The sequence below is a fragment of the Harpia harpyja genome, chromosome 11 (assembly GCF_026419915.1).
Source record: "Harpia harpyja isolate bHarHar1 chromosome 11, bHarHar1 primary haplotype, whole genome shotgun sequence".
NCBI classification, from domain to species: Eukaryota; Metazoa; Chordata; class Aves; order Accipitriformes; family Accipitridae; genus Harpia; species Harpia harpyja.
In genome coordinates this window covers 44,337,001-44,359,082 of record NC_068950.1, presented here as the reverse complement: position 1 = coordinate 44,359,082, position 22,082 = coordinate 44,337,001, and the positions used below count along the sequence as shown (strand labels likewise).

The window sequence follows — 22,082 nt, the reverse complement described above, 5'->3', positions numbered from 1 at the left end:
AAAAATGCTTTTGCAAAACCTGACTGCCACCTCGTCTCTGAAGGACCTGAACTAGTAAATCAGGCACATTCATAGCCTGGGGGAAATCTGAAATAATATGTGTAAATGTCAGGGGAAAGAAAAAGATGGGATAGCACTTGCCTTGACAATAGTTTTGAGATTTACATTGCCTATCATCCATGACTAAAAAAAAGAGATGGAAGTAAGCCTTGATGCGGGGCCTGCTATACCACAACCAGAGGTAACCACAGGTCTCTAGCGAGATCCTGCTGGCATGGAAGCATCTGAAACTCAGTAAAAACCCTACCTGCAATACACACACAACAATACACATGACCGCAAGAGTCTCTGCCAGTCTATAAAAGCATCACAAAAGAGCTGACACATGGAGAAATTATAAACTTGCAGCCTGACAACCAAGATATGAGGGAATAAACTGATGGCTGAAATACAGTAATAAAGGAAGCATTGTAATGTGGTGATAGAGTTACACAACCAGATGTTGACTCTTCACAAAATATGAGGGGAAAAAAATGTATTTTCAACTTAAAAACCACATGACATATATGTGGAGCTCCATTTCTCATTTCATCTAGATGAAGCATATTTAGATTCACAAACTATTTATTTATCTTTATGCTTACCATTTAATATCAAACCTGAAATTACCAGAAATAAATTATCATTTACATCCAAAATGTAGATTAAACGTACTAAATTAATTTAAAGTCATATTGGCATAATCACTTGTACTAAATAGGACTTGTATACCGAATATGCATCTGAGAATCATTAATGATCTGTTCTAGAAGCCTTTTCAGCCAATGAGGTCACAGACAGCATCTAAATTACTTTGCATTTATAATGAACCTAGTTTGTAATTTAAGAATATCATTCCTGCCTGAGAAGTAATTTAAGACAATACATAAGTGACAGTATAACCTCAAAATGCCAAATAAATCTTATATGCAATTATTTCAGAAGATACACATTTTAAGATTTATTTATCACTATTAATAATAATTGAGAGTTCTGATCCCAGCTCTGCTGACAACTCTTTGCTTTGAGCAAATCATTTCATCTGCATCTCCATTTCCTCTATCTTAAAACTGACAATACTCCTATATGCTCCACTAAAGTATTATACAATTGTTTGCATAAAAATGCAAAAGAAATGTAAAATTATGGGATTTTAAAAAAAATCAAAATCTATATGCACTAATCAAGTGCAAGTGCTTTAGAATATACAAGTTTAGTCAGAGCGTATTTTAACTTATATTAGGTCTAGAATGCAAACCCTACACCAGCACATATATGGAAAAAGAAACTAAACGAGCACAGCATTATACATTATTAAGTATTTATGTACCAGTTTCCTCTTCCCAACTTTTGAGAACTGCAAATTTAGCTCAGCCCATTTCCCACATCTATATTATTTGCCTATTAGTGTTTTAGGGGTGGGTTTTTTTAAATTCCAAATATAAGGGAAAAAAACCTGCAAATGTTTTGTGTGAGACTGTGGGCTGTGGTTATGTTTTATGACTACTTAAGGCTACCTACCCTGTTAAGATCCTCTATTTCAGAACTGAAGTTTGTTTCTCCTTCCATCATTTCCTCCTCTTCTAATGTCCGTTCATCATCAAAGTCATGCACCAGCATATCAGCTGATGGATCAAATTCATGGTCATCAGATGTTGCTGAACCTCCTGATAGAAAACATTTTAAAGAATGTTTTTAGTTAATCATGGCCTCACAGAGTTTAGTTTTTTATTTTGGTGACATTTTAATACTCAAATTATACTCAGAAATTAAAATATCTTCAAAATCCCTCAATCATTTATCTTAGGGAAAGCCAATCTCATTATTCAGAGGATGGTGAAAGCTGTCCTTTGGGTAATAAGAGATCATGGGAAAAAGAACCAGAAGATACTGTTTAAAGCAGCCAGTTCTCAAAGTACTACATATGTGGACATCGGGCTCCTAGTTAAATGTTTGTAAAATGTTCAGCTTTTGAAGACTTATTTCTTAAATAATCATAAACCTGCCTTACTCAAGAGTTCTATCGGGAGCAGAAATACTCATAAAATATAAACTCAGGGCAGTTGTTTCCTTTATACTTTGGAAGCTTTCTTGTTTACAACTACAAAGACAATCTAGTGACTTTTCCAAAATTTAAACTTAAAGTAAGCTTCACAGTTATGCAGATTTTATTTATGATGCAGAATCCTTAGTTATTTTTCCCCATGCCTTTTTTTCCCACAGTTCTTTGTAGAGAAGTCTGGTTATATTTTGTGACAATGAAAAATAAATGAATGGATGAATGGTTTGGCAGATGCAGCATTTTTATGTAATTCAGCAATACCTGATTTCTAATTCTAATCCCGCTAACATTTTTCCACTTGTGTCCGTGGAGACTTTAAATTCATTTTCCAAAGCTTGAAGAGTATACCCATGTTGAGGGTGCAAGAGGGAGAGGCTGACTATAAGGGTTAACTATACTTTGTAGTTTCAAGTGTTAAAGAAATTGATTGTTTCTCTGAAAAAAATAAGAGCTCAAGAGACAATGGCAGTCCAGCTGAAGTAACTACTGGAAAGCTTTTTCACTAGTAGGATGCCAAAAACCTTGGTACTAAATAACACTAAGTACAGTGGTACCGAAGTGAACAAAAAAAACCCCAGATATTCATAATCTACACTTAAGCTGACTACTAGATAGCCAGTAGCTCTGCGATACTGGAATATCGGAAAATAACCAGCTTTAAAAACAGAAGTCATGCAACCCCTCATTTTTAGTAATCCAATGAGGTAAAAAAATGCTGCTTTTCTTGCTGCTTTTGTTCTTGATGCTATTATGCATAAAATCATACAGCAACAGTATTAATTGAGAGCACACAGTGCCTTAACTTTTGACTCTGTATTTAACTCTTACCACCGGCAGGTAGCCATGCCTAGAGGGATGGTAACCGTATCGCTGGGTGAAGCAGTCTCTTCCATGGCCCCAGCACTTGCTCGGACTGTGCTCCTTAGGATTTCAGCATTCCTGAACACGTGTTCGTGCAGCTTTTGCAAAGACAAGAATCTTATTTCCCCAGTGTATTTTACCATTTAGAAACTTGTGCTGGTACAGACTGGAAGAAAGCAGTGACTACTTACACCAGTACTGCCACCAACCTACTCATCAAATTATATCCCTAGATTACTAACTGGAAGAGACCAGCAAAAATAATTTTTCAAGGGTGCCCTCTTCCCTCACAGTTTAGGAAATATTAAAAATATTTACCTGGGCTTGAAGACTCAACAGAAGGCTAAAAAAGAAAACACAGGAAATTATTTTTTCTATGTTGAACCTGTACAAACTCAATTCAATAATTCATCTGATACAAAGCAAGTCACTGCAAATAATATATTTACAAATAAAGCACCACAACCGCAATGAGGCAATTTAAGATAAATAATAGTCATTTTCTCCTTTATGCATCAATATCACTGCACTATTTCAGCAAGAATAATTGGAAGAACTGCCCATTTTGTGATGCAATAATTGAGTTGATGAAGGTATAAAATAAAGCAAAACAATTCATTCTGAAAATAGCATTACAATTCCACAATCAGCTTAGTATGGCATAAATTGGTACTATTGCCAGATGGGGCAAAGCTACTTTCTCTCCATCTCTATCTGCTCATCTCCAATTCTTTGCACCGATACAAAACTGAAAACTAACAGTAGGTGATAGGTTAGTTTTTAATAGATCCAGCTCTGATCTAACTCTGTGTACTAAATCCCCTTTTCCACAACCAAGGTATATGCCAGATTACATTGACAGTGGGAGCACAGTTTAAGAGAAATTATTCTTCCTACTTGAAACTGCAGGCTATGCAATACACAAATTCCCTGTTCTATTTAAACTAAGGTACACACTTTCAAAAGGTAATCACAAATCACAATGAGAATTCCTCATAGAACAAAAGAAAAAAGCAATTTAGTTTTTAATCGCTAACCCAGCTGCGAGAGAAAAAAAACCCCAAAACCAAAAAACCAAATATTATTTTGCAAGCCAGACTCTCTTCCTAAGTATGTTTATAACACAAATTAGTATGACAGACTACAAAACAACTATTTTTTGAAATACAGGAGAAAAAAAGAAAAAGAGACTTCCACAACAATCTTTATGTAACAGAGACATCCTTTGGCCTACCGTATTTGGTAACCTTACATTTATAATCAGAACAAACGTCTTCTTTCATAAAATTCTGCTTTCCCTTGCTTATAACTTTGCCAATCTTTAACCTCCTGGGATAAAATTTGCATCAGACATGCAAACCTCATTTGTTTTGAAAATTCAAGCAAATGTTTCAGCTATGTCCAGGAATAGACCTAATGAGTGTTTTTTTCAAAGTTAGGAAGGCTGATTTTTTACTTCAGAGAGCTGCAGTGCCCCTTTCCCTGCCACCTTCTGGAAAATGAGATATTGTTTGGTATCATGGATATTGTTATATTACAAAACATACAGTGCTCTCTTCATGAAAAACTGCCTGCATTTGGCCAAGAAATAATTTGGAAAACTTCAACTTGCACATTCACGATAGATACTTGTGTGTATGTGTAATACTATATCTAGATTGTACTCCTACTAGAACTGCAAAATCTGTACACCCAGAATTATATGCAAAATTAAAATATTACGTTAGAAACTGGTAAATTTAAACTCAAGTAAAAACTATTATTCCAAGATTTCCTAAAGCATTTTCCTTCTCCTTGACTTCATCTCATAAGGCCAAGCAGTCACTTGCACAAGCCACTTCCACCCAAAACACCTGGCCTAGCTATGTAGCAAAGCAAAAACTAAAATTTAAAAAATTCTGTGTAATGATAAATTTCTTTTATATTAGCACGTCTTCAAAGTGAGAAGAAATACACCTTCTTAGGAATCAATGGCCAAAATTCACTTACATGTCTGCCTACATTTTACGAGAGTCTACAATGTACAAATGAAAACTCAAAAATATATTGGCCTGTGTCAAGCAGAAAGCACTATATAGAGGTAAAAACACATCTTGAATGTTTGCCTGAAGGGTGGATAGAAGATACAATGGACAAGAAGTTTCTCTCTTGTAACATTGTATTAGCCTAAAGAAAATATATACATTATATATATATACAGTCTATAGACACTACAGTCTATTTTTCCCATACTTACTAACATCCACATGTTTCTAGTTTACATGCAGTATCACTGCTGACTTGCAAGAAATAGGTTTTTAGGCAGTATTAGCTTTAAAAGAAAGTACCGCACAAAAAAGCCAAGAGAAATCGCATCTGCACAATTAAGTAGACTGAAACTCATGTTAAGCAGGTAAGCACTAAAAACATTTTTGCAAAATATTGCACAATGCCATAGGAAGTTTTGCTAATGACTACAGTTTAAAAATCTTTCTTTGCAAAGATTATCGTAACGCATTCCAGTGTACAGTATTACTAGCATATACTGAGCCAAAGTTGACTATCAAAATCAGCCAGCAATGACTGATCTCTATTTGGTATGTTTTGTTTGTCTGATAAACTTGCAAAACCAGCTAATTCATAATATGTAATACACAATTATTAGTGCAAATTAACAAAGTCTTAGCGTATTCATTGCATCAATCACAGGTAGGAAATCAAACAAATTCAAACTGTTTATTTCTGTCAGACAATACTGCAAATAAGGTAGACAATACTACATGTCCAGTGCAAGGAAAAAATAAGGGAAAGACAAACATCACTAAGAAGTATCTTAGAAAGTTTTAAAATAAAGACTAAGTCTTCCTTAATAATTCTCTCATAATAAATATGAAAGAAATGAGCATTGCAAATGCAGCTTATAGCCACCACTAGCAGCAAGAGGAGCCTTTATCACCCCAAGAGGGCATAGCAGAAACATAACCGAAGCTAAACTGCTCATATTAACTGCAACAGCCTAGCAAAAGCAAAACAGCAATGGTAAGCAATTCACCAGGGCAGCGCAGAACGGCTGCCGTTCGGTCTGTGGGTTGTGCAGAAATCGGGGTGCAGCTTCCCCGTCCTCGTTACACAGCAGCCTCTGCCAGGGCACGAAGTCCCTTGGAAATACACCCAGCCTCAACCAAGACCAGGAGGCAAGCTGTGGAGACCCCATCCTCACACAAGGGTCCCTGGAATCCTGGGGTCCCCTTTTAACAGAAGTGTTGACCTCGTACAGTAGTACCAGCATACTTCGCAGAAGGGTGGTATCAGTATACTTTGCATCCAAATAATGACTCATCATTACAACATAGACTGCTCGCACCAAAATCAAGTGACTTGAATACCGAGTTGCTCTGAGATGGAAAGAGGAAAGCAGAACCAGGGCTGGTAAAGATATGAAGGGAAAAAGTATGCTCATGACTTATGATGAAAGATTATTCCAGAAATGACTCTGCCCTCATAGGAACAGAGCTGGATTTAATGTCCTAGAAAGCCCTGAAGATAATCTATTGAGGGATAAAACATGTTACTTAACATGCCATCTTAAAACTGTCCTTTCTGCCCAACCATTAACATGCATCGTTACTGGAAAGCTTTTACACAAGCTAACACTTCTGCTGACAAAAAAACCCCTCTTTCCAAGATACGAACCGCACTTACCCACGGCCGGTTTCTCTCTAACCTAGTACTAACACTATTGTTAAGGCTAAATAACCACTCCCTGCCTCCCTGGTTATTTTTTGATGTAACAGAGGCATTTCAAGGGGGGGGTGGTCTCAGCTGGGAAACAGTTTATGCATTTATAGATGAGTAGTGCTAGTCTTGGCTTCGCAGTGGTAATCCACTGGGGAATTCTGGCTGGCCCACGCATGGGGCAGGTGGAACATCTCCTTGCCGATTCACCAGCTTTACCCCAGCCCCAACCTAGGAAGAAAAGTTCTGGGGAAAGGCCTCAAGTCAGAAGGAAAGGAAGAAAAAAGAGCATATAAACCAGGGATAAGAGGAGCGTCAGGGAGCCGTGCCTCCAAAACTGAAGAAATCAGGGTGGTCACTGAGAAGAGGCTCATGGTATAACTATGCTTGCGTCCAGAAAAATAACTGTGACTCAAAGTGCAAGAGTACTTGTGGAAAAGCAAAAATAGCTGAGACTCTGCTTTCTTTACAGCACCACCAGATAGCATATGGCTTCTGAGGGAAATGTAGCATTCACTTTACCATGAATTAAGGATAGCATGAGTTCAAGCAAACAGAATCTAGCATGGTGTAACAGCAGCAGTTCTGTCCTCGTGGGGGAAAAAACCCCACGACCCCAAAAGCACAGCTTTGCTTTCAGCCACTATTAAGGGTTTGCCAACAGCCAGAAAGACTTGTAGAGGCCTCTTGGTCCATGAGCCTTGTGTAAAGGGGAACAACCAACTCCCCACCTCAATTTGGAAGAGCAAGTTTCCTATGTTGAAATCCTCAACAAGCAGAACAGGGTCCACTATAACCTCTGCCCTGAAGCCACGTAGCATCCTTCGGTTTCATCTATACCTTGCACGGTTTTATGTAGGTGTGCATGTGCGTAGATTTTTATGTGATTTATACATAAATGTTGGAGCCTGTTGTTTCAGTCCCACTTGAAGTTTCTGTCACTGTTTACAAGCTTTCAGGATGAAAAAGACATAATTCCCCTCTTCAAGGATAAGCATCCAGAGAGCTACAGGCTAGACAGCCTCACCCTCACCCCCAGGCAGCTGATGGAGCAAACCCTCCCGGAAACCATTTCCCAACTCACAAAGTAGGACCAGGAGGCAATGGGAGCAGTCGGTGTGGATTTAGAAAATGGAAATCACGCCTGAGCAGCCCGAGAGCCTACCTCGATGAGAGGACTGGCATGGGGGATGAGGGGAACACAGGGGATGCTGCTTGTCTTCACTTCAGCAAGGCTCTCCACGCCATCTCCCTTAACACCCTCACAGACAATCTGATGAAGCACAGCCAGGACAAGCAGGGATGCAGATGTAAAACTTGCTGAATAGCCCAACTCAGAGGGTTGTGACAAGCGGCAAAGTCCAGCTGGATGTCAGCGACAGCAGGCAGAGCCCACAGGTTGAGGCTGGGGCTAATACTGTCCAGCATCTTCATTAGGGACCCGGACGACAGGACACAGCACACCCTCAGCCTGTTTGCAGCCAACACAACATTGGGAGGAGTGGTGGATACAGCAGATGAGTGTGCTACCAGTCAGAGGGATCTCAACAGGCTGCAGAAACAGACCAGCAGAAACCTCACGAAGTTCAACACAGAAAGGCAAAGCCCTTTGTGTGTGGAGGAATCACCTCCTACTACAGGCACCAGTACAGGCTGGGTTACAACTAGTTGGAAAGCAGCTTTGAGAGAATGACCTAGAGGTCCTGGTGGAGACTTGAGTTGAACACAAGCCAGCAATGCACCCTTGTGACAAAGAAGTCCAACAGCATCCTGTATTGCATTAAGAGCAGCAACCAAGCACTGGTAAAACCACATCTGGAATATAATACTCCTAAACAGCTGGGGTTGCAAGGCATGCCTGGAGATAGTCTAAGTTCAACCCTGTGCTCAAAGCAGGGTCACCTATAACAGGCTGCTCAGGATCTCATCCAGTCAGGTTTTATATACCTGCAGGGATGGAGACTCCCCAACCTCCCTGGACAGCCTGATCTAGTTTCTGATGACCCTCAAAATAAAAGAAGTTTCTTCTTAACATTTAACTGGAATTTCCTGATTTTCAATGTGAGCCCATTGCCTCTTGTCCTGTCCCTGGGCACCGCTGAGAGGAGTCTGGCTCCCTCATCTCTACTCCCCCAGCAGACATATATACCCAAGGATAAGACCCCTCTGAGCCCTCTCCTCTCCAGGCTGAACATCCCCGGCTCTCCCAGCCCTTCTTCACATCTCAGGTGCTCCAGACCCTCAGGCACCTTTGCTGGACTCATTCCAGTCTGTCCCTGTCTCTCTTGTCTTGGGAGGAGCCCAGCCCCGGACCCAGCACTCCAGATGTGCCTCCCCAGGGCTGAGCAGAGGGGCAGGATCACCTCCCTCGACCCGCTGGCAGTGCTCTGAATGCAGCCCAGGGTGCTGGGGGACTTATTTGTCATAATATGGCATAGATTTGCCATATCTAGGAGTATATGGCTGGCTCACGACCAACTCTGTGCCCACCAGGACCCCCAGGTCCTTATCCGCAGAGCTGTACTGTGTCCGGTGCTGGGCTCTCCAATTTGAAGAGACATGGACAGAATGAAGCAACTCCAGCAAGGGGCCACAACGGTGACTGAGGGACTGGATCATCTGGCATAGAAGGGGCTGAGAGAGCCTGGGCTGTTCAGCCTGGAGAAGAGATAGCTCAGGAGGATCTGATCCATGTGCATAAATATCTGATGGAGGGGTGTACAGAAGACTGAGCTAGTCTCTTCTCAATGGCATCCAGTGACAAGGGTCAATGGGCACAAACTGGAATACATTTAAATGTGAGTGATGAAACATGGGAACATGTTGCCCTGAGAGGCTGCGGCGTCTGCACACTGGAGGTACACAAAACCAGACTGGCAACGGTCCTAGGCAACCTGCTTTAGCTGACCCAGCTCTGAGCAATGGGTTGGTTTTGATTATCTCCAGATGTCCCTTCCAACTTCAACAATTCTGTAACTAAACGCTCCAATATATATTGCAATGGAGCCTACCACAATGAAGCATTTTCCTGTTAAAAGTGGACACAAAACCATAGTGGGACGTAAAAAGATCTCATAAAAGTCAAGCACACTTAAAGAAACAAAGTTCAGCTTTCAGTATTCTGAAATAGTATGCAGAAGGCATGACAGCTCAAGCAAGCAAATGGCCTTCCCTATAGGCTGAAATACTGCTAAAGCAATCGCCTCCTTCACAGCTTCAAAAGCATTGCTAAAATACTGCAATAGCCTCTAGGGTTCAGAATGACCCCCATGACTTTTGTACAACTCCAAAACATGTAGCCAGTACAATCCTAGTCTACGGAAGGAAGAAAAAACAACCCCCAAACCACAAAATCTGCAAAAACCCAATCACCTCCAGAAGCCTTAAGTCCATTTCAGGCTACCTCACAGAATGCATACATCCCTTGACAGGTTCTAGTCCATTCTTTGCCACAGACTTCATTAGGCAGCTTTTAGGAGAACAGCCTCTGGGTCTCTATTCTTCTAAGCTTTGCCTACCACATCTGCTTAGTCTGTCCTAGTTTGTGGATTATCATCTCCGCATTTCATACGTTTCTAGTCTAAGTGATGAACTGTCAATCACTTTCTTCCCTCTATTTCTAGCTAGATGCAGTGTCACATTACATCTCATCTATATTAATGGCCAGCTGCTGCCAAAAGTAGTAGTCTGACCTCTTCCCACCACTCCGCACGCTTCTGCCACTTGTGACAGGTCCAGCAAGCGGGAAGCTGCAGCATGTGCTGGTTCAGCAAATCAATCTCAAAAGAAAACTAACGCTAGTTTTCCATCCTATCACTGAGCCAAAGTACTTCATCTCGGGCCTATGCAATCACCAGACATGCTGCAAACAATCTAGAGCATGAGTTTGAAGCTAGACACACAGAGAACGGTGTGTGGCAGGAGATCAGGAGTAACCCCTTCAGTGACAATCTGTTAGCATGACACATCAGGTGAAAGATCACCCTATGATTAAAGAGTTGTTTCAAGACAATTACTGCAATAGTTGATTATTCAGTCCTATTCCCTTGCCTCCAAGTGATTGCGATTCTGGACAGGGTAGAACAGATGGCTTTGAGGGCATTTGCTTATGAAAATTTCCTGGCAGTAGTCAACAATCATATGGCTACACTGGTATTATCAGATCTTAAGTCCTAAGCTATGGTATGTCAATATTACAGGAATTCTTGTGAAAAAGGATACCCCTGTACTTCAGTGGCTTTTCATTTTCTGCTGCAGCAATTCATAGAGAAGTACAAAGCACTTTTTTGGCTCAAGGGCATTCATGGGAACAAAGAGCTGCTATCTATAAAAACATAATGGTATCCAAGGCCTAGTAGAGAAAAATTATGGGATACTTACAAAATAGGGGCTGACACGCTCAAATTGTTCTATGCATAGCACCATCAGAAAAGATAACAGTGAACGTTTATTGTGGGTTCAAAAGAATGAAAAATCGTTCTTGAACTCCTAACTCACAGACAAGGAGGAAAAACTCAAGTGACCAAGGGAGTCTGGCTGTATGGACACACCATTGAGCATGTTTGTTAATGGTCCAGATGAGCAACTTGAAGGAAATACCAGTTCTGAGGTATGAAGAATACAAACTGCATGGTAAAGAGAAAAAGAAAAGACACCAAGCAACAAAACATCAGGCTTGGGTGGCACTAAAAGAATCTGTCACTGTTTTTATTCCACGTGTATTTTTAGGAGTCTCAGAAAAGACGTGCAGAGTAGGTGCTTTCAGGTTAGTGACACTTGCAGCAACAACTGAGCCAAAAGATCATATCCAATACATTCTCCAGTGTATGGATACAGGAATAAATGGAACCGAAGTTGGCCTGAAGTCTCTTTCAGACACCTTTGGAAGCAATGAACCTAGCAGACACAGATCAGACACAGAAAAATACCTAGATCTACAGTGTTACTCTGACAACAAAAATTCGCTGGACTTTGGGATGTCTGTATTACTCTAATTTGTGATGGAAGTTAAAGGGTAAAAGTGAAACTGAATTGGCATCCTAACAAGTTTGTTTAATGCAAACAGCCTTCTGGAGACATCAGTTTTGCACGGCTTATTTTTGAACCCACTACTTCAGAAGCAGAGGTATGCTTCCAGGCAATGCCCATTCCTGCACGCTGGCAGCAGATTTTTGTGTCTTATTCCAGTACTTCATAGCTGCTTGGACTGGAATGGGATACTCCAAAATGTGAAAGCTGTGGAAGTAATGAACTGAGTTTTCTCTCTTTACATTTCTCCTACAGCCTGCAAAGAAACACCTGAACAGTTTCACTTCCACCCACAAACCTAGTGTTGTATTTGCTAACATCTTTCATGCTGTTTAATATAATCAATTAATAATGAAACATCTTAAAATTAGCAGTATCTGCAGTCCCTACAAGACAACGATAAATATACATCCTGTTCAAATTTATTCAGTTACCTTTAATAGCTCTTTAAGTGTTACATAAAACAGTTAAAAACTAAAATTAAATTGTCTATATTGATAGCAATAAGCCTGACAAATTCATCAAGTAGATGCTCAGGTCTTTGGAACTCTGCTACAGGAAAATACCAAAGTTAACTTCTGGGTTGCAGTGGCTTGCTTTAGCAACATTTGGGGCACAGAAAACTTTAATATTAAACTGGCAACCAAACCTTAAAATGCAGCAGCGTTGCCTATTATCTAACACCACAAAGAATGAAGCATAAGCAGTGGGTAGAGGGTACACGTCATTACCTCACAGGTATACATGTATGTGGCTTCAACATCACTAAAGCTACATTCCACCAAGCAGACTAATTAAAAGTAAACTGCTGATCTGCAAGTAGTAATGTGCATTCTGTTCGTAACAAATCACATTTATTCCCAAAATGCAGATATACAGTTACATGAATAATATTCAAAGACTGCATGAAATACGAAGTTTTGAATACACATAGTTTAGACACCAACCCTGCAGTTCAAACAAGAACAGCAGCTCGTCAGCTAAAAAAAGCGTGTAAGACCCATGCCTGAACTGTTGGAAGTCTTACGAAGTGACTGGGGCAGCCATTTAATAAACTCTCCAGTGAGCTAAGCTAAATGATAGCCTGGAGAAAACGACTAGTTAAAATGGCAAAGAACATCTTAAGAGGGCACGTGGCCCTTTTCATAAACAGGTATTTCAGTGGAAGGCTTACAGTTCCAGCCTGTCACTCTCTCCCTGTGTTGTATATCAAAATAACCTAAGTGTCAGAAAGTGGTTTGCCTCATTTTTACCTTGGGAAGAAAATAGCAACATATTGAAGGGGAAGAAAAAAAAAAAAAAAGAAAAATTAAAAAATACTGCTGCCCCTCATTTAATAGTTTTATATGCAAACGCTTCTACAGCCAGAACTACAATGACACCCAAGTCCTTCTGCACATGAAATGGAAGCCTTTATATACATGGATTTTTACTTTTTTTAGTTTGGTTGCTAAATGAGAAAATTCTTGTACTTCCAGAACACAAAGATCAAATGCAATGTTTCAACTCACAGATCTTAAACGTGTACATCTAAGCCTTGAAACTACCACCTTAGCAAAGGTCCTCTGACTTAAGAGTTTATAAAGACGACTTTTTCCCCCACGAGGACAGCCAAGCGTTAGAACAAGTTGCCCAGTCTCTTTCCCTGGAGGTTTTCAAGACCAGACTGGAGACAGCCCTGAGTAAGCTGGTCAGACCTCAGAACACACCCTGCTGTAAGCAGAAGGTTGGACCAGAGACCTCCTGAGGTCCCTTCCACCCCAAATTATCTCAATCCTGAGTTTTGAGATTTTGCAGGTAGCCCTGAAAAACTACTTATTTGCTCGCTTCCCTCTCCCTGCCTGCTTCTTCCAAGAAAAATACTGGGTAAGGTTTGGTTCTGTTTATTACTACATAATAAAAAAAAAAAAACTAAAAAACCACAGACTCATTTTTTCTGGAGAAGCTGCCCGATCAGTTTCAGAGCACCCAACTGGCAAGAACCACAGGTTGGGCTTTAATGCAGCTGACTCAGTCCTGTTATCAATCTACCTAAATCTCTTCACCAGGAAAAGACTGGAAAGGGGAAGCAGATGATACACAGTATTTCACAGGGGATATTGTTAACGTGGATCTTTCAGAGGTTTGGTTTGCAACACAGCTCCCTAAATCTGCAGTGGCACACCTGAGGGGAAGCAAACTGCAGCCTTTCTTAAGCAGCCTTTTTAAGTCAGTTTTGCCAGTGAAATCACTGTATCACCTGGGGACATCTTCAGTATTGTAAATACTAGTGGAAATTCTTAAATAGAAAGGTATTTCCACCGCCCCTCTAAAAAAAGTAGCAGCTGATACTTTAAAAGAAAAAAAAAAAAAAGGCAAAAAAAAAACCCAGCAGTGATTCAAGGGAACACAGAAGGCTGAAGGATGTCAGGTGATGACTCTCCCTGGGGTGATTTAACTTTTTCCAGCCTGCTATCTGCTCCACACTTCTGTCAGAGGTTATCATGTCACAGCAGGAGCAACAAAGCAAAGGTGCAACCAAAGTGAATCTGTACGAACTTACAGGCTTCTGAAGAGTGACGCCGTCATGCTTTCTTTTCTGCCACACTTGCCACAGAAGAAGTAGCCTCCAGCAAGAGGAAATGGCACCTCTGAAGTCCAGGGGCAAAACATGGCAGGACAGACAGATGACAATGACATAAGACTGTCAGGGCAGCTTCAGATCACCCCTTAGAGATCTCTGAACTAGAGGGACTAACCACCTCGCCAGCCTGAACACTCACACCCAAGGTGAGCACAGACCTCTGCAAGAAGTACTGAAGAGCAGATGTAGCTACGTTTTTCAGGGTTCCAAGTCAAATGAAGAGACAGCACACTTTAGGGTGGTAAACGCAGCTTCTGTCCAGTGGCTCATGACCATGCTGCTGCTGCTGAATCATCTGCTGACATCACACACTAACTTAACATATTTACAATAAAGTGGAACTGATTCTCATTCTCCTTCAAGCAGAGTGGATGACTGGAACCAGGAACCACCAATTGTATCCCAGGGTAGTCATCCATGCTCAATAACCAATGTGCAGTGATTTACCTAAAGGACTGAGTCATCAGAAAAACTAAACGAGCGCTGACACTGTAAGGCTAACTGAGGAAGGCTGCTCGATGGAGGAAGCTGCAGCCAAAGGGGAATGCCTTGGTTGACAGGACATTATGCTCACCAGAACTTCACCAAGAGAACTTCCATTTTCAAGGAGTACTACGAAGCATGACTGCAACAGGTAATCAGAATACCATCTCTCATCTGAAGCATGCATTTTCATCCGGACATTTTCTAACTATTTATTGTTCATTTCCACTACAAAGTACAGCATCAGCCTCAACTTCCTGTAATATTCTGAAACTTCTTGCTAAGAAAAATTGGAAGTCTATGGAGTGAGCACATCCTACCACAGGATTTCAGATGAAACCAGATACAGTCATATATACCAAGCACCACAAGAAAACGTTCTTATGCACAATTTGTGACATGAATGGATTAGTAGTGAAATATTAATACAGACTGGGGCTTCTGGCCAGGAACAAGCTCAAAAAGAAACTGAACCTTTCAACAATTCCACTGTCTACCTAAAATCCCTCTGCTGTATTAGAAAGAACTCAAAGTCCCAAGCAGTAAGCCCACAAACATCAATATTCAATCACACACAAAAAAGTCCACAAAACTCTTCTGTTAAGACAGAAAAAACCCACACTGTTTTCCACGATGAGAAATGCAGAATGCTAAATGCTATTGTTTTCCCTTGTCAGAAAAACTGAGGGAATACAATCAGTGACTATAACCAACCACTCTGCAGTTTATACTCTCACCAAGGAAGTGAGAAAACTGAATTCCCAGATCTACATTAGGTTCACAGATACTTCTCTGAAGTATTCTACAAAAACTGCTCCAAAATGAAACAAACAAAAAAGACTATTAGTTAAAGCTAAGATCAAATGACAAAAAAAAAAATTTGCGCTCAACAGGATGGACTGATGTGAATCGCCAATTCTAATCATGATTTAGATCAGTCAGCAGGAAACCTTGATTTAATCTATTTTGACCTTATTTTATATCCAGGCGTTATTCAAAAGCTCTGTCCCCCCTTCCTGTTTAAACACCTCAATTCGCAACCACATTAGTGATCGTGTTACCTTTACTACTGCTTCTTACAGGGGAGGCTATTACGCATTTATGCATATTGTTTTAAGGTAATAGCATAGCTTAATAAAAATACAAAGATTAAGAATGTTAAAAAGTCATTAGCAATGGTTATTAGATCATGTATTTCTTAAACATTATGTCCTGAAGTTGTTTCAAGCTGCATATGAAAACTAGAATTCAGTTACATTCACAAAGTTTAAAACTCTTCAACTGAAAGAAGTATAACATTCAGAAAAAAAGGAAAATTTTACCAGACGTTATGAATTTAAAGATGACTTATTAAAGCACTGCCACACAATGTTAATAAACTGATTTTCTGGCCAAAAGCAACTAAACTTTCAGAAATCCAAACATTAAAGTGCATTCAAAGAAATCAGGCTGAGTCAGTTTAACCGTCCACCGACACCAGAAGAGAAGTGGTCCTGCTCCTCTCCAAGACACGCATGCTCCTGCTTCTTCCCATACTTGCCTGACACCTTAGGCCACCAGTTCAAATTTTTAACCCCACAGAAATACACTCTGCAGAAGGAAAAACTTAAGTTCTTATTGTAGCAGGTCAGAAAGCTGAATAACCTCACTGAGGGGCGAGAAACACTAGGAGCTGGCATGAAGGTGGTCAACTGCCTGCTGAAGAGTTGGGAGAAACAGGACCGTATTTTTCAGCAACAGTAACGGTGAAGAGCTTCCTGCGATCAGAGTCAGAGCTGCACAAGACAAGGGTACTGGCTGAGGAGAAGCTGAGTCAATCTCATAGCTTGACATTTTTGGAAGGAGGAACAGGTCATCCTCCCACCGATCTCCACGACTGGTTCTTCTGCCCCACGCCATCCCTCACGCCAGCTCTAGTCTCTCTTGGATCTTTCCATTAGCTGATACAACGGGTTACCCTGCAGGAAGCTTTTCACTTCTTCCTAAGCTAGGGAGCCGAATCAGCCCACGGTAGAAGTTCAGGAAGCATCTAAGCAAAAGCAGCAGAAGGAGCAGGATCTCCCCTTCCAGGCAGTGAGGAGCTGTTAAGACCACCTCAGCCGTTGTCCATCCCCCCTCAACCCAACATTAACATCAGCTTGAAATTTAAACCAAGCTATGCCAATCAAAATCAGGGATACTATGTCCCTACCTCTCCCAGCCCACCTCTAACCAAACATGACCACCCTCTTTCCCACACGGCAGCCCTGGTACTTCTCTTATTTTTCAGCAAGTTAGTTAAAAAAAAAAAAAAACAAACCAAAAAAACCCACACCAAAAAAAACACCTCATCATTTTCCCATTAGTTTTGCCTGTTTAGAATCCTGTTGCCTGTTGCAACCTGACTGGTGGATCCTATCATGGAACAAAATAAAGTAACACCAGGAGCTCAGCGCTTCTGAGAATTACAGTAGGTATTTAGCTGCCTGTCTTTTCAACACAAAAGTCTGACCCCAGCTCTTCAAGTTTTTGGAATCAGAAGATCTCATTCTCACTTACATTTTATTCAAACATTATAATGGCTGAATAAACAGCATTCGCTTTCAACTACTGATCAAGCTTTTCAGTCAAAAATCTTTTCTTCTCAATAGACATTAAAATACTCGTATTTGGAAAAAAATATGCATGTATCAGCATTCACTCCACCACAAAGACTAAATAAGCAGCTTAATGCATGATATGGTAATGTTCACAAAGCTTGAGCTCATCTTAAGTTAGAGATGATTTCTTTCCATTTAGGACTAGAATAACCTTCTAACGTGTTGGAATATTAGGACTCAAACCAATCACGTGAGCATGCTTCAAAGTAAAATGAAACCCTAACACAGCTTATTAATCCCAAATCTAAACCCAGTTTAATATATATTCAAAATCCTTTCTTTTTTTTTTTTTTTCTTTTTGTCTGTCCTGTATTCAAACTGGTAGGCTTCTACAAAAGTGAAACAGCATTTTTAGTTAATTTAGTTTCACTTTCTGGAGTCATTTACTTACTTACCAGGCTGAGAGCTCCTGTCTGAAGAGCCTTTCTGTCAAACTCAAAGTTTCACATTTATATTGTTTATTTTTTGAGGTTTGTATGTCTAGCATTAAGTGCTGGCTGATTCTCTAGAACGCAACAGGATCTTTCCTGACTGAAGGTTGAGTTCCTGTGCATTCCTTCAGAAGAGTCAGCACAAGGTTTTTCCACTGGGGAGGGATGGGGAAGAGGGCAAGAGGCACAACAGCAGTCTTACTTTCCACCCACATTTTCAAAGCCAGGCTGGTCCCAGGCCCCTCGTCTGCCGAGCCAGGCGAGTCCTAGGGCTGCCTGAATTATCAGTCTTCCCTCGCTCTCTCCCCACATCGCATTATGCAGCGCATTACTTTCCTAACACACCCCTCCTCCAGCATACCTAGTGCACCACCACGTAGTGGCAGTCATCTTCAGTTCCTCTAGGCAGATGGTTGGTACCAGACCTTCAGTGGCAATGCCGTGCTAAGGAGACTACCCATCCTATCCCCTATATACTTCCTAAACCGTGCTAGGAACCATATTCAGGACATTGCTCCTAGCTTAAATCACTGAAAGAAAGTATTATTTTTTTTAAATTCTGTTTCCCAATCCAGAACGCAGTGCAGCCATGCAAACAGCTGTCTGCGCAATTCAATGGCTGTGAACGAATGTCAGCCAAGCCTACACTGCTGCTGCCACCCCTGTGCTATTGAACTCATCCCACAGGTGGATCAAAGCCTTCACAGACCCTTTATGCTGCTCCTGCCCCTTAACCTGAAATAAAGAAGCCGAAATAGGACAAAGAATTCATCTTAGCTTTTCTTCAAAAAAGCAAAATGCTGAGGGGGAAAAAAAAACAAAACCTCTTCCTTTCTTAGTAAGGTATCAAGACCAACACGTAACAACAGCTTTACCCGTTGGAACAACATCCATAAAGTGAAAAACAAAACCCGTGTGACCTCCATAACCCACTGACTTTTTATTGCTCTCTGCAGCATGAATTCTCTACAACTCTCAATGCTATCACTGCTGTAACGTCCATGTAAGTACGTGACAATACAGAATAGGAAGTAATTCAGCATACTGCCTGTGGCTCTTTAGCAATATGGCGAACTTCAGCTCCCACCAGAAGAGAGCTAGCACAAATATTTCACAATAATGCTGTGCTTAATTAACAAAACTTACAAGCAATTGGTGAAACTTGAGACAAAGATCCCGAATACTGTGATGCCTAGATCAGCATGGGCCCCAGTATGTGTCTCTGACTTTACAGATGACAGGAGTTTAATAGCCGCATTTTTTCGGCCAAGAAATTACTCAGGGATCAGACCTGTGATTCTCTGCCCCTCAAGATACAGAAAAAAACAGACAGGCAGACTCTTTTAAACTTCTAAGATTAAATTAGTACATTTCATACCAATAACAGGAAGAACGCTTCACTACAGTTTTCATTTGGGAGGGAAAGATAAAATAAATTTAAGTAAAAATTCACACACATTCAGGAATTTCAAGGGAAGAGGGAAGAAACCTCATCTGTAAAATACTATAATCCTGATACCTGCAACTCCCCCCAGTCTGGCTAGAAGAAACGCCTGTCCCACAGAAGGGATTTATTTTATTTTTAATAGCATACCTTTCAAGTAAGCATTTCCAATTCATTTGTCAACACCGTTCACGCAGCAAATTACCTTAAGATCGGAATCTTAGGATAATTTGAAGAAAACTTAATGAATTATCTGTTCATCTGTCCTGACTTGCCTCCTAAGAAGCAAAAGAGCTGCTCTTCCAGATACAATCGGGATGGACAAATCCACACCTCAATAATCAAACACGTATCTCGCTCTGCCTCCCACAGAAGAAAAGAGGTCAACAAGCTTTTTCCCATTTCCTACAACTCCCCTGCACAGTCCTTCTCCCTTTTTCGGGAGAAAGGTCTCCCTCCTAGGAGACTGGAAGGGCTGCCCTTCTATCTATAACGACAGTTCCTCTTTGTCTTAACGGCTACAAAAAGATATTTAAAGAAAATAAATATATGTTTTATCCTCGAGCAATGGTGCTCCGATCAAAGCCTGGGAGAAACGATTCCATCACGTTGGGACAGAGACAGACGGCAGGAGCTGGCAAGAAGCGCATCCCTCTCCACCCCGAAGGGATTACACCCCCCCCCCCATGCCACAGCAGCTAAGGCTACCCCACTTTCCACCCTCTCCCCCCCCCCCCCCCCCCCCAAAGATGAACCCCGTCCCAAGGAAGGCACAGGCCTCGCTCCACTACCCTCTCCCCCGCCCTCGCTGCTCAGGAGCAGGGCCCGGTCCCCCGCTGACCGCTCTCTAGCATCTCCCCCGAGAGGGCTGCTACCGGTTGAGCCTCGGCTCCCCGACCCGCGGACGAGGCACGGACCCCTGCCCGGCGGCGACCACCACCTCCCGGTGCCGCCCTCGGGCGGGAGGCGCCGCTTCCAGGTCCCCGACCCGCCCGGGGCCGCGCTCGGGTCCCGCCCGCACCCCACCGCCGCCGAGGCGGGCCCGGCGCCCCGCGGCGAGGCTCCCCGTCCCGGGGCAGTAGGCCCCGGAGGGAAACGGACGGGTACCGCGGACCCGACACGACGTCCCGGGGTCTCGAACGCGACCTCCCCGGCCCCACAACTAACTTGTGGGACGCTCCGCTCGCCCGCGGCCCCCGCGCAACAAGTTCCCGGGCAGGCTCCCCCCCCCCCCCCCCCCACCGCCCGCCCCCGCCCGCCCCGCCGCCGCCGCCGCCGCGCTCTCACCTCCGCCATGTTCGCTGCGCGGGCGGGCGGGCCGGCGGGCGGCGGCGGGGTTGGGTTGAGGGGGGGGGGGGGGGGGGAAGAGGGAGGGAGGGCCGGGGAGGGGTCACATCGCCGCCGCGGCGGAGGAAACGGCGCCGGCGGGTCACGGTCTGCGCGGCGGCGGGGGGCCGGGGCGGGCAGAAGGGAGGGGGCACGCCACGCACTACGTCACCGCGCACAGCTCCCCCACCCCCGGAACGCGCGGGAAGCCTGCTGGGCGCCCCCCCCCCTCCCGCCCCGCCGCCGCCTGTCACTCAGGGGGTAGGCCCCGCCCCCGCCCTGTCAGCGGTGAGGCGGCGGGTCCCGCTCCGCTCCCCGCCGCCCCGGGAGCCGCCGCCGCCATTTAGTGCTTGGCAGGACCGGCTTGGAAGGAGGAAAAAAAAAAAAAAAAAAAAAAAAAATCAGATGCCCGGCGCCGTACAGTCGGTGTGGGTGCCGTTCCCTCCCGCCTGGCTCCTGACCCGGCAGTCGTACTCACTCGGTGAGGCGCACAGGCGTGGAAGCTCTCTCACCGACGACGAAGCGTAAGAGTGAGGTCTTCAGGGAAACAGCTCTTGACCTGCTCCTGCTGTGTGGGACACTCTTGGGTGAGATAACACCCACAACGCTAGGTTGGTCCTACGTTAAAGGCAACCCCCCCCCTCCCAAAAACCCAACCCAAACCAAAAACCCCCAGACGTCCAGTCCTAATTCTGCCTCTTTTCCCTAAAACCTTCCCCGGCTGCCTCACCTGCCCAGGTTCAGCTCTGTCCTAGGGCTGATGACACAAGGACACGCACAGCCCTTTGAGGCAAAGGGGAGGGCTCCCGATCCCGAAGTCTGGCATTACAATTGCTCTTGGAAGCGAGGAGGACACGGTAGCCTGTCAAATAACTTTGGAAAAGCCTGTCTGCCCCCGTCTCGGGGGAGGGGGAAAGCCTGCCTCTGCTCTTGCCCCTGCCTCAAGTCTCTGCTGGCCTGGGGCTGGGGGCTGCCCGCTCCTGCTCTGCCCCCTTTCAGAGGCGCACAGCTCATTTACGATCCGCAGTTCTCTCCCGAGCCGCTCCTCTGCCACCCCTTCTCCCGACGAACCGCATTTTAAATCCTCAAAAACGGTCCCCGCGGGGCGATGCTGAAAGGAAAGCACCCACGCATGCAACTTTTGCTGCTGACTCAAGCAAACGAGGGGGGAAAAAAAACCCAAAAACCAAACAAAACCCCAAACCCCTAAACCTTCCCCCTCAAAAAGCCCACACCTGCCCCGATCCCCACCACCGGGGCCGAGTTTTACGGCGGGGCGGAGGGAGCTCCCGTCTCCCCGGGCCGCCGAGGACCTTTGTGCTTCAGTGACAAAGGGGGGGAGCGGGGGCTTGCCGCGGCCCTGACGGCAGGGGAGGAGCCCCCGGGCCGGGCAGGGGGCGGGCGCCCCGGGGCGGCGGCGGCGGCGGAGGAG

At 43.5% G+C, this 22,082-nt stretch overlaps 1 protein-coding gene across 3 annotated transcripts in view; it reads right to left on the bottom strand.

The window, feature by feature from the left end:
* Window positions 1-22,044, bottom strand: part of MIER1 (MIER1 transcriptional regulator) — a 43,370-nt gene extending 21,326 nt beyond the window's left edge. The window contains exons 1-4 of one of the 3 annotated variants that reach the window (XM_052802659.1): window positions 21,381-22,044; window positions 21,129-21,218; window positions 3,281-3,305; window positions 1,561-1,706 (exon numbers count right to left, since the gene is read on the bottom strand). In XM_052802659.1, coding sequence (XP_052658619.1) covers window positions 1,561-1,659 — 99 coding nt within the window. In that variant the 5' untranslated portion in view covers window positions 1,660-1,706; window positions 3,281-3,305; window positions 21,129-21,218; window positions 21,381-22,044. Of the gene's footprint in view, window positions 1-1,560; window positions 1,707-3,280; window positions 3,306-20,611; window positions 20,719-21,128; window positions 21,279-21,380 lie in introns of those variants that run through there. The other 2 variants (XM_052802658.1, XM_052802657.1) reach the window with 2 other exon arrangements.
* Window positions 22,045-22,082: the final 38 nt, after the last annotated feature.